The sequence below is a fragment of the Pinus tabuliformis genome, chromosome X, assembly GCF_031772625.1.
Source record: "Pinus tabuliformis cultivar Carrire ecotype Pingquan chromosome X, CPIR1, whole genome shotgun sequence".
Classification (NCBI taxonomy): domain Eukaryota; kingdom Viridiplantae; phylum Streptophyta; class Pinopsida; order Pinales; family Pinaceae; genus Pinus; species Pinus tabuliformis.
The window spans coordinates 1,020,943,030-1,020,955,457 of record NC_142308.1 but is presented as its reverse complement, the minus strand read 5'-3'; the positions used below and the strand labels follow the sequence as shown (position 1 = coordinate 1,020,955,457).

The following is a 12,428-nucleotide window of genomic DNA, read 5'->3' as shown; positions in this document are numbered from 1 at the left end:
TGATGAGAGGGGGTTGCAGTGCAGATGCAGTATTGGGAGAAAGGACCAACAACAACACGGATGCAGAGGGAGCTGCTGTATGGATGTAGCAGTGGCAGTAGCAAGGCCATGGGCAGCAGTACAGGATGCAGCAGTGCAAAGGATGTTGGGCAGGGAGGCCTAGCATCAACACAGGTACCAGTGTCGTATAGTCAAAGTGATACTCAATGTGGAGTATTACTAGAGCACAATGCTCACTAAGAGGGAGTGTTGATTTGGGGCAGCATTGAATGTGCTCTAGCCATGAAAAGTGGTGGAGAAGCTAAAGCACATGAGATTTCCAAGACCCAGAAATGGCTTGGGCAGATTCTACCCGTTTAAGGAGATAGTAAAATAATTAATATTTCTAATGGAGTTCCTAAGTCTAAACTTAGGAAAAGTAAATATTAATGGGTATAAATATAAAACTAGGTTAGAAGGTTCCAAATGATATGGATCAAGCCAAATCTAATCTTAGCCGTTGATTATAGATGTAATCTCGACTGTTGAAAGACCAATAGGAAAAGTATAAGGAGAGGCTTGAGGGTTAGTTGGAGAACACACTAGAGTGATCAGTAATTCAATTTTCTAGAGCGGGTTTTGCTAAGAGAAATCGAATTAGTGAGCAATTTGCAGCGAGGGCAGTGAGTACGAGACAGAGAGGCAGAGATAGTGCCGGAAGACCAACGCAGAGGTAGAGAGGTAGACACAGAAGCCAAAGGGAGCCACGCAGAGGCTAGCAGAGACAGCGCAGAGGCCAGGAGGGTCCGTGTCATCCACGCAGAGGTTGCAAGAGTGACGTAGAGAGCCACAGAGGTTGCACAGAGCCTTAGAGAGCTGACACAAGGGGGTTTTCAGGTTGACGCAGAGGCCAGCAAGGCTGACGCAATGCTTCAGTTGTGCTAGAGAGGGTTTCGTAGGGCAGACTTTCTGAATATCTGCTTCCGAATAGAGAGGTATTATTGCCGGATTATTTTCTCTGTCGGGTGAGCCGGTTTGGCACCCAATTGTACTTGGAAAGACTACATAATAAAATAACCCTCAGAATTATTGCACCGGTTTTCCCAAGTTGGGTTTTTCCGAGGACGAGTTGTCAAAAAATAATGGTGTCACTTGTGTGTTTGTTATTTCTTTCAGCGGTTGATCTGTAGATGGTTGACACTGTATTGTGTTTATTTCAGTATTTATATGACTAAATAACTTGTTTGTAATTAACAAGTAGGAGAAATAAACCAGAAAATACAGATAAAATTTCTAACGGGTAATACTTAGAAATTTCAACAAGAGAGCCCAACTTCATGCACCATTGATTATTCGACCCCTTGGGAGGCTTATTATTTTATTTATGAGCTAGTTTGGTGGGCTTGTCACCAATAGATAGTTATTTGCACATTATTTTAGTTGATGGGCTAATGTAGGCTCAAATTAGGTAATTCGAACTCCTAATGAGTGTATAAATAGGAGAGACATGAATTCATTTGTATCATCACTTTGGATTGGACCATTCTTCTCTCTTGAGAATTCCACACTTCTTTCTTGGAAGATGAATTGGAGCATGGATGAATTTTGATGTTTGGATTGGGTTATCTTATCTTGGAGCTTCTTTATTGTCAAATTGTTGATGGTTGGATATGTTCTCTTACATGTAAGTACACACATTTAATGCTATTCTTGTTTTACTTTGTCATATGCATTGGAATGGGATTTTCGCTATATTAGGGCTAATTGCTACATTGCATAATTGCGAAATTATTGTTTCTATATAGCATCTCTCAATGTATGGGCCATGTATGATGAATGAAATCTCCTAGGGATAATTCTACCATTGAATTTATCTTGATAAGCCATTTCTTTTTGAAAAACGAAGTATAAAGCTTTGAGGTCACTTCTTCTCGCCCTAAAAGCCAAGCGAAGTAGTCCTTGAGGCCTCCTTGATCGAGAAACGAAGTCCTTTCTCATTATTCTTCTAGACTTCATTCTTCCCAAGGGATTAGGCACTGGTCTACCAATAGTTGGTCATTGGAAGAACCATTTTTCTTCACCTTTCCCTTTCTCTTTTAAGTCTAGCCAAGTTGGGTCACCTAGGGCATCACTTTCCTCACAAAGTAGCCATAGAAAAAGTTCAATCTCGTAGCCTCTACTGCGCTAGTGTGTCGTCAAGGCCTCCTCCAAATTTGAAAAAATCTGAGGTGGGATTGTGAGATATCCCAAGCCCTAGCTCTGAGATCAAACTTTTCCCTGGTGTTCCCTAGGCTAGTACCTCATAGGATCAATTTGACACCTCTAAGTGAAAATTCTTGTTTTGATCCTTTCCCCTTCCTTGTCTGGGTTACGATCATCATTGGTTGCTAAACTCCCTCTCCTTAACCTATGTTGGGTCCACGTGGTCCCATATGGTCCCATACCTTTGAAAAGTGAAGTCTTCAAGAACCACTTGGGATACCAAGTTCAATAAGGATTTAAGGGATTGTGAAACTCCTTTACAAGACATATCCCCTCAACTTAGCCCTTAAATCCTCACCTCCTTCTCCTGAAAAGCTTCAATACCTTGCTTAAAGAGAAAGCAAGCTCCATTCTTGGCCTTCTTCTAGGAAAAGGACCATTAAGGTCACTTCACATCCATTTGTTGATTCATCTTTGACAAGTGACTTTCCATATATCGAGTCTCCTCCCATCAGTGAAAGTCCGTAAAGAGTAGGGAGTCTTAGCTAAGGTGACAGTGGGCTAAGTCTCCGTTTTTGCCATTGATCTAGCAATTGTCCCTTAAGGAGTCCCTTTTAGGCCCCCTGCTAGTTTGAGTGGTAACAGGGTTGAAGCAACAAACACAACGATGTATGTTTAAAACAGGTTGCCTCATCAATCTTTGGACAACAAGACCCCTGAGGAAGTATTCACAAGTGTCAATCCTGATATTGGTCATCTCTAGATTTTTGGCTGCCTCATCTACTTCCATGTGCCGAAAGACAAAAGAAACAAGCTAGAAGCCACAGGAAGAAAAGGTACATTTGTTGGATATAGTGAATATTCCAAAGAATTTAGAATATATATTTTTAGTCAAAGGAAGGTTGAAATTAGTAGGGATGTAACATTCGATGAAGACGCTGCCCTTGGAAAATCAAGTGACCTCCCTCTGCATCTTCCTCTTGAAGACAAGAGTGATGATATGGATATTCTAGAAGGTCCTTCTGTGCCTGAATCTGAGGAGGACATCGTTGATGATCCCATGGAGCCTATGGACCCCTTGGATCCTCCTCCATGTGATCCCCCTACGAGGAAAAGACCACTTTGGCTCAAGGACACACTACAAGATGCTGAGAAACATGCTGCTGCTCGTGGAACTTTCAGGGAAAGCAAGAAGCCATGCAGGTACCAAGCATATGTTGTTTCTATGAGCAATATGATTCAAGTTGAGCCTCATAGCTTTGAAGAAGCCGTGAAGGAACAAGTCTGGAAGGATGCTATGGCCGAAGAGTATGAGTCTATTATGAAAAATGACGTATGGAATGTTGCGCTTGTTGACCACTGAAGTTGCACTTGGAAATTTTTGAAGACTTCATGCCCGAGGATATGTGTTCACTATATCATCAGAATTTTTTAATTCTATTTCTTTTCATGTTACTCAGATTCCACAAGCCATGCGGGGATGATGTAAAGTGATGCTAGTATGATGAGTTGAGTCATGTAACAAGCCTAGGTAACTTGGGACGTTGTCATCAAGTGAGTTTACTCTGGGTGGTTTTTTTTTAATTATTTAATTATTAGGTGCTTTCAAGGACTTAATAATTAATTGAGTTTTTCCTCCATGCATAGCCCCAAAGTCGGAGTGCAGCTTGATGAAAAGGCCTTGGGTGAGTCCTTTTGTCTAGAGTCATTACATATTACCATACTAGATCACTCGTAAAATTTCTTGGAATTTAAATAGGTCTAGGTGTCAGCTTTTTAAATTTCCCGCAGGGCGGAAATTTGAATAAATTCTGGATGTAGAATGTAATAAGTGATGTCTAGAGAAGTTGTATGGGGTATGTGTGCTCAAAATTACATCTCTCACCCTTAAATTTCTATTACAACTCCTTTGAGGAGTAAAAAATAAGTTCTAGACCGTCAAAACCCACTTTTCCTAAGTTTAGTGGAAAATGTGAGAATAAATTAACCCAACAATTAAATAAAGGAGTTAAAGAGTGATGTGGACTCCACCATGGACCAAGAATCAAGGAGAAACATGCGACAGAAAGGGAAATCGAATTTCTTGGATAAAGACAATGAGTTTCAAGTGACAAGATCCATTATTTGAGGTTAACTCGACCTTCAAGGAGATATCATGAGTTGGCTTGAGATTGGGTTGGAGTTCACTTGAGTGAGGTGGAGAGTGGTCTCCTATTACTCCACTTCACTCTCCCACATGTCCCCTCTTCTCAACGAAGTCTCCCTCATCAAGGATTACGTGGGCCTCTAAGGAAGAAATCGAGTTGCCACCTGGGAAATTCAAATTTGCATGGAGGCAGTGTTATCAGAACCGGACAGGAACTGGCCGGTCCGATCATTTTTGGTCCAAAGCCGGTCCGAACCGGGTCTTTGAACTAGAATAGGCCAGTTTAGTACCGAACCGACCGGTTCTGTAATGGGAACCGCCTGGGTCGGTACCAAACCGATCGATTCTGTAATGGAACCGCCTAGGTCGGTACCAAACCGACCAGTTCAGGACCAGTTCCAAGCAGAAAAATTTGGCTTTTTGTTTTTTAATTTTTTTGATTTTTTAGTTGGTTGGCCCACTTCTTACTCTCCCCTAGGCTAGCCTAACATTCAAGCTGATGGCCCTCAGCCCAATAATCAAGCTTATGGCCCTAGTATTGCCATGCAATTCATGGTAATGTTAAATTCTTAAAGTTTCATTTTTATCCTTTTATTGAAATTTTTAACATTACCATGAAATGACTCAGGATGTTTGAGAGTGGTTCCAACCTCATTGGATTTCATATGGGGAAAGTAGAATTTTAGATTTCGCTCAAAATCTAGCAGATTTAACAATTTTTTAAGATTTCAGGGTTGGGGGGATTGCAACGTTTCCATTGGATTTTGTCATGCACGAGGGTATGGAACTAGTATTTAATAAAGAGCACCAAGCCCTTTATGTACTTTGATGTTAGTGGCATTGGTTGCTGAACTCCTCTATCATGACTCTATTAAAAATGTACCTAGCACTCAAACAAAATCTTGACATGACATGCTACGCTTTTTCTATCTTATTTTAATGCTTAAATGGTTATATTGATGGCGAAGACCCCAATATAGGCAATGATTTTGATAATATGTAGGCATTTGTTGTCGCATGATTTTTTTTTGATGTTAGAGGCCATGTAGAGCCTATTTGTTGATGTATTTTGGGTTCATAGATAGATTGCATTCGATGCTATCTTGGTTATGTGCACCCTACATGCTATGTAAATGAGAATATCTTGGTTATGTGCACCCTACATGCTATGTAAATGAGAACTTCTGCATATTTGTGTATAAATGCTTTGGATTCACATGGATGCACATGAATATACATGTTTTTCTTTAAAATATGAATATTTATGTGTTTTTGGTAAACCGTTTTTTTTCCAGTTTTTTACTGGTTCCGACCGGTTCCCGGTCCACATGGATTTTCGGTTCGATCACCGGTTCAGTTCTGATAACATTACATGGAGGAGCATTGGGATTGTCACCATTTGCCTTGAGATTGACTTCCAAGCTTCTATTTAAGTGAGCAATGGGCTCTCACTATGTATTCATGTTATAAGCTATTAGGCTTGAGGAAACTTTGCCATTTTATACTTGCAATTTGCTAATATAATCAAAGAATTTGGGGCAATTTTGGTGGTGTTCTCTTGGCATTTTGAGGTGATATCATTCCATAATTTTGTTATTATGCTTAATTCTCTTGCATATTTGAATGTTGTTAGCTTATATTTGCCATAGATTTTGGATTGATATGTGTAAACTATCTTGCACATATCCTTGATTTAGAATAGTATTCTAAAAGTGAGCTTAGAAATTTATTTTTGGAGGAATATTTGGTCTATCTCACCCATTGTGATGCTCTAATCCTTTGCAAGTTAATATTTGTTTCAAGTGTCTAGGAAGAAATCTACTTGAAATTGTGTGTAGAAATCCATTTGGGTGTTGGAAAAGTCTCACATAGATCAACTTACTCCCGGATTCAAAGTGGCTCAAGACTCATCAATTTTTACTCCAAGTCTTTTATCTAAAAGGGAGCAAGATAGGAGTTTCTCTCACTCATTATTTACTTGAATCATTTATTCATTTAAATTACATGTTTCTATGATTTAAAGCTTTCAAGTTTACATAAGCTATTTAAGAGCAATTTCTTAAGCTAAACAAGTATGGGGATTTACTCCCATTACTTGATTTAGTGTCTTGTATATTAATTTGCATTATATTTTGTTTGCTTTGCTCTTTCTCTACACTAATAGTCTCTTTTGTTTTGTAGCCCATGGTTGGAGTTTTTGGCAACTAGAGTCTTGAAGAGAAATTTTGGAAACCTCTAACTATTTTTTGTAGGACCTTTCAAGCATTTGGGCATCGATTTCAAGGAGGCTGTGAGCATTAGCAACTGCAAGTTAGCTAGGTCGTGGGCCTTTTGGGGCTTCTAATTTTCAGATTTTGAGAGGATTCCATTGGCCATTGTGGTTACCATAGTGTGGAAGGAGACTCTAGCTTCTCTAGCTCATATTTTGTAAAGTTCTCCTTCATCTTTTGGGCAGCCTTCTAAGAGGCTTTCTACTCATTATAACCATCAATAGAAGATCTGATTCACTTGTGGGAGCTAGGGATTTTACCCATGACATCCCTCCTCCTCATTTAGAGGGAGGACTTTGTAGGTGGATTGACTTTGCATTTCATTTTCCTAGTTTTCCTACTCATTCCGTTTGCATGCTTAATTGGAAATTAACACAATCTCACTTCACATTTCATTTGCTAATTTTTCTATCCAAGTCCTTGCATGTCTAACGTTTCAACATTGACAACTTATTTCTTGAGCAATTTCATTTATTTGCAAACACTTTACTTTGTTGACAAGCTTTGAATTATCCAATTTGCACTCAACTTGTTAAATTGTTTCACAACTATTTGGATATATGCTTCATTATTGTGTCAACTTATGCTTACATGTTTTGGTAATTTTGGAGCATTATATTTCACTTGAAGCAATTTTATCTTAAGCAAATTAGTTGTCTCATTTCATTTAGCTTGTCGACTTTCAATCAATTGATGAAGCACATGCAACACTTGTGAGCTAATTTCCATTTCATTTCTCCAATTGAAGTCATTTTTGCAATTTGTGTTGAGCACTATCTCATTGTCCATATTTTGAAGCATTGCAATCAACATTTTTTTGGGAAAAACTTACATGCATCTCATTTAAGCATATTAGCATAACTTGCATTTCTTACAATTCACCTCCAAGCATAAGCTTCGTTGAATAGAAATCTTAGGACCAAGATTTTCTTGGAAAGTTCTTCCAACTGGTACAGAGTAAAGTGTGTGACCCTGCAATTATGAAGATGACATTGTCCCCTTGTAGGAACGAAAGCACACATGGCTTGTAAGGATTAGGGGAAGGATATTGTTAACGACGACAAGTGCATCGTCAACTCCTCTTCCTTGCAGTCACCCCAATCTTTACCCTTTGGTAAGAGGTTGAAAAGAGAATCTCTCACTTAGAATAGACATTTAGTTTAAAACTTACCAAGATAATTGCATTTCACTTTAGTTAAGTGCATCTCATCCTAACTCATTTTATTTCTAAAGCTTTCTTACTTGCAAGTTTATCTCATGTACTTGTTATGGTGAACATCTATTGAAGTTATCATTTTCATTGTTGAAGTATTTTCTTTGAGCAAGTACAATATCTTTCTTTTTTGCAAGAAAAGCTTTGGTTTATTTCATTTCATTTTGCAAGTTATTTAAATTGCTATTTTACATGCTTTTCAATCATGACTGATAGTATCTTGGCTTAAGGCATCTCTTTGCAATTTATATCTTGCAAGTTAATATTTATTAATCAAACATTGATTTGTTTTGCAGGATTACTTGTTTTATTTCATTTGAGCAAGCGTTTATTATTTTGAATCAATTATTAAGACACTAGTTTTACATGTTTATCTTTTGAATGTGTTGATGATCATTGAGAATATCTTTCATTCCATATCTTGTATTGCTCATCATACTTGTTGAACTTGCTCATAATCTTGAAGTAGTCCAATTGACTTTAGGATCTCCTAGAAACTCATATCATTTTCATCTAATTTTTCATTGAAAACTGGAGGAACCAAATGCATTGAACACTGTTTGGAACCATCCAAGTCTTTCAGAACATGCTCAACCCTTGATGGAATACGAGAAGATTAATGTTCATTATGTGGAAAATTGATAGGGATTGATAGTGGTTGGGTTACCCCAGCCTCATCCTCCACCTATTTGAGTGCATCTAGCAAATAGTACACTAAGCCTCTGCCTTTCATCACATCAGCATTAAATGCAAGAGTGCTTCAGCAGGCCTCCAGCAATTCATCCCTCAATATAAAGATAGAGTGTGTACTAAGTACCTCATCCATGCCATAGTTCACCAAATCAACCTCGGGTTCCATGATGTAGAGGTAAACCTAGGAGTGGATAGGGTCAACCCCTAGAGAGTGGAGTGGATGGCAACCTCATAAAAATTTCAGGTTTAGGGTTTCACAAGTAGTATGGAAGGTTCAAAACCATATATCTCGCTAAACTTTAAGTTGATGTCAATTCTTTTATACAATGACATAAATTAATATGTTGGAAACCGGAGAGGCTAGGAATTGAATAGCACTTGCCAAAGGCTACTGTACTACTGATCATCATACCCAGTCATGACAAGTACCTGTACGGTTCAATCTGGAAGTATGGATTGCTATCTCAAACACCTCCTCAAGCAACAATTTGGCCTAGAATTTGTTACCGCTCAAACTAGCAAGGGTTCTAGGAGGGGATCCTAAAGGGCAACTACTAGGTCAAGGGCAACAATGGAGTGATAACCCACTGTCACCTCGGCTAAGGCTCCCTGCTCTTTACGGACTTTTACCGATGGGAGGAGACCCGGTATAAAGGGGAATCACTATATGAGTAGGTCAATAATAGGATAAGGAGGGATTCCCAAGGTCTATTCACAAGAGAGACTCAATTGTATTATTTCCTTGCTTGGGAAGCAAGGTGATAGGCTCTCTAGGAAGGACTTAAAGGATTCTCGAGGCTAGGGTTTGGGAGTATATCTTGTAAATATGATTCCTAGGCCTAGAAATCTTGTAAATATGATTCATAGCCAACATCAAGTCAACCTGGCTCTCCACTAGGAATTGGATACAGCTCTGATAGCAGATTGGGAATCAAACACTGGACCTGAACTCACTGATAGACTTCTCTACATCAGAGCTACTGGCCCCTTCAGAGTGGTTGCTCTGAACAGTTTGGTGTAAAAGCGTGGATTGCTATGTCCAGCATAATGGTGGCATCTGTTGGATCTGAGGTACAGTGTGGACAGGTCAACCAAATCTATTTTATGTTTTAAGAGAGGTTGATTAACTCTTAGAATTCATCCTCATCATGTTGGGCTGAGTTGTGCTAGTGTTATCCAGATATGCTATTTTGAATTTTACGAGACATTGTACATATAACGTAGATACCAAATTTGAAGCAGAGCGAATGATCCATGGACTTTCTTATATTATAATATGATATGTCTGCCATTCTGTAATATTTTTCCAGGTTACTTTCAGTGGAGAAGTTACACCACTACAGTATTTTACGTAGGGGGGAGTTGGTGGGTTCAAATTTGAGTTAGTGGTTTGGTAAAAAATGTAAGTTTGTATGATGTGATCTGTTCTGAGCATTAAGGAAATATAATACGGTTTGTTCAAAAAATAAATAAATGCAACGATGCAGATGGAAATTGTTACCAATGACCATTAATACCAATTCGAATGGGACAATAATACACAATTGTGTGAGTGCATAACCTGGAATGTAGGAATTGTTATCAATTCATTCTTTGTAACGCATTACTAGCAGTTTTGTTCTTCATCTATAAATTACAGATTTCATGAGAAAATTCAATTCAATTTGTGTGGCTGAGTATAAATAATGTTAATAAATAAAAATTAAAAGTACAGCTATTAAGATGTGCACCTGTATTGGTCTTGATCCTCATTTTGATGCACATAAAAATGAAATTAGCTAGGTAGTAGGTATTTGAGTCACATTAATGTCACAAGAGTTTTTAAGCATGTTAATATGCATAGATGCGGTTAAATGCATTTAGAGGGTCTTTAAACTGTATAAACTTCTGTGCCTAAATTATGTTCAATGTTGACAATGCAGCATGGTTGGAGAAGCCATTGAAGCAGCGTTGATGAATATGGCATGTCCTTACCCTCTTCAAGCGCATCAAATTCAGGGTCTAGATTACCAAGCTGTATATCCTGTTATTCAATGGCTAGTCAAACGAGTTTTACAAATGCGAGAGGAGCTTGGAGAAGAGGTACATGTGTTGTTATACCAATGTGCTTATCACAGTACATATCTGTTTTACATGCACATTTAGTGCAGCTACACCAATTGATTTTTAAATGCATAAATTTATAGGTTCAAATCCAGAGGAGGGTAGAGTATGTACACCTCCGTAGACTTTAGTAGTCAAATCACAGCGCAAAGGGGGTCCTTTGTCCCACAAACAAGGGGGTCTCATACGCCAATTTGGTGTCTAGCTTGGTTGTGACCTTAAAATTAGAGTATTATTATTATAAGCAATTTATGGCTTGAGTTCAACCATTTAGACATTTAAAAATCCAAGTGACATCAGATTTTATTTGCTGTAATAGAAACAAAATGTATACAAAGATTCTGAAGTCCAGTCTTGGTTGAGAATCGAGATAGGGTCTAGAAGACAAAGCAGATAGAGATGGCCATTGAGAGTTGCAGCCTATTTACTCAGATTCTATATGGAACCATTATATAGGAGTGATTATTTTGTGCGAAGTGGTAGGGTTGAATGGGAGACTATCATGTAATGTTTGGAAGTTATTGGGTTATTCCTACATTTTCACCAAGGATCTATTGTGCTTTTTTACTTTCAAATTTATGGCCAACATGAAATATGGGTCACGTCATTCTGGATTCTGAAATATTTTCTGACCATGTCAATGTGTAGGCTGGGTTCTTAATCTTAATCTTAATCTATTTGTGGATTCATAATAATTCTTAGGGCTAATAACTACGCATCCTCAAGGTACAAGTGTAGTTGTTTAGGTACTCTTACCGCTGGAAAATGCAAAATCCAATTTGCATTTTCAGATACATTCTTTTCACAGCATTGCACCAAGACATGTATATTTTGGTGGGATGGGTTTATCTTTTCTTTTATATGTTTGGAGACAGGGTTTCACATGTGGTATAGATTCATCTTTGGAGCTCTTATCCACTTATTTTCATGTTTGTTCATTGAGGATGCATCCCACTTTCCACGAGGCCATGGTTATATATTTGTGCATTATGAGCCTCTTGGCACATTCCACTAGGATGGTCATCCGTAGGAGAAAGAGCACACGTCATCTAGGAAGTGTTGTGTGGTTTATTGCTGATTAAGGATCGCTCATAAGGAGAGTCCTAGCTGTGGAGGTGACATGTGGCATACATTGCGTGTTTCAAGGTTAAAGGTTATCATCAAAGGAAGAGTTCAACATTGGATGAAGACAATTTATACTTTACTGCGGTTTTGATAAAACGATGCATTTTTTCATGAAGAGCGTTCTACTGTCGCCCGAATTGTACACCCAATGCGACAACGCTCATGGTAGGGGCTGTCACTTTGATCCCTGCCCACTCTGTTTAAGTTATGTCCTAAATGTAGGCTAAGGGGGGTAGTCCCTATAAATGAAATAATGAGGAACCGGTTGGAAAACAAAAAGTTCAGGAGATACAACTGAATATCCTAGCAACTTGAATTATAATTATGTGACAAGTAGAATTATTAAGCACAACCAATTAGATTCTTAAGAGATAAATGATAGACCAGTGCCTCAAGATTAATTACTTGCACAACAAAAATCAATATGTGAAGTTACCAAATGAACAATTGCTGGAAGATGCAAAATCTATTCTAGATGAAATGCAGGATCTAATCTAATGCAAGATCTTGGTTAATTTTAGTTAGATGCCTATTTTGGGTGAATTCTTCTCCTCAATTATTTTGAAGCTATCCACAAACAAGGTTGTAGAGAGACGTGTTGGGGAAGGAGGCTACAGTCTCATTAACAATACCTCCCCAGGACCTCTAACCACCCAAGTGTTTCCGTTCCTACAAGGGATTGTCCACAAGAGAACTA

The 12,428-nt window shown here is 38.4% G+C and overlaps 1 protein-coding gene across 2 annotated transcripts in view; it reads left to right on the top strand.

Moving 5' to 3' along the window:
* Positions 1 to 12,428, top strand: part of LOC149143208 (paramyosin-like protein) — a 477,149-nt gene that overhangs the window by 98,614 nt on the left and 366,107 nt on the right. For both annotated transcript variants that reach the window (XM_089448231.1, XM_089448230.1), the window contains exon 2: positions 10,426 to 10,585. In XM_089448231.1, the coding sequence (XP_089304357.1) occupies positions 10,426 to 10,585 (160 nt within the window). The remainder of the gene's footprint in view (positions 1 to 10,425; positions 10,586 to 12,428) is intronic.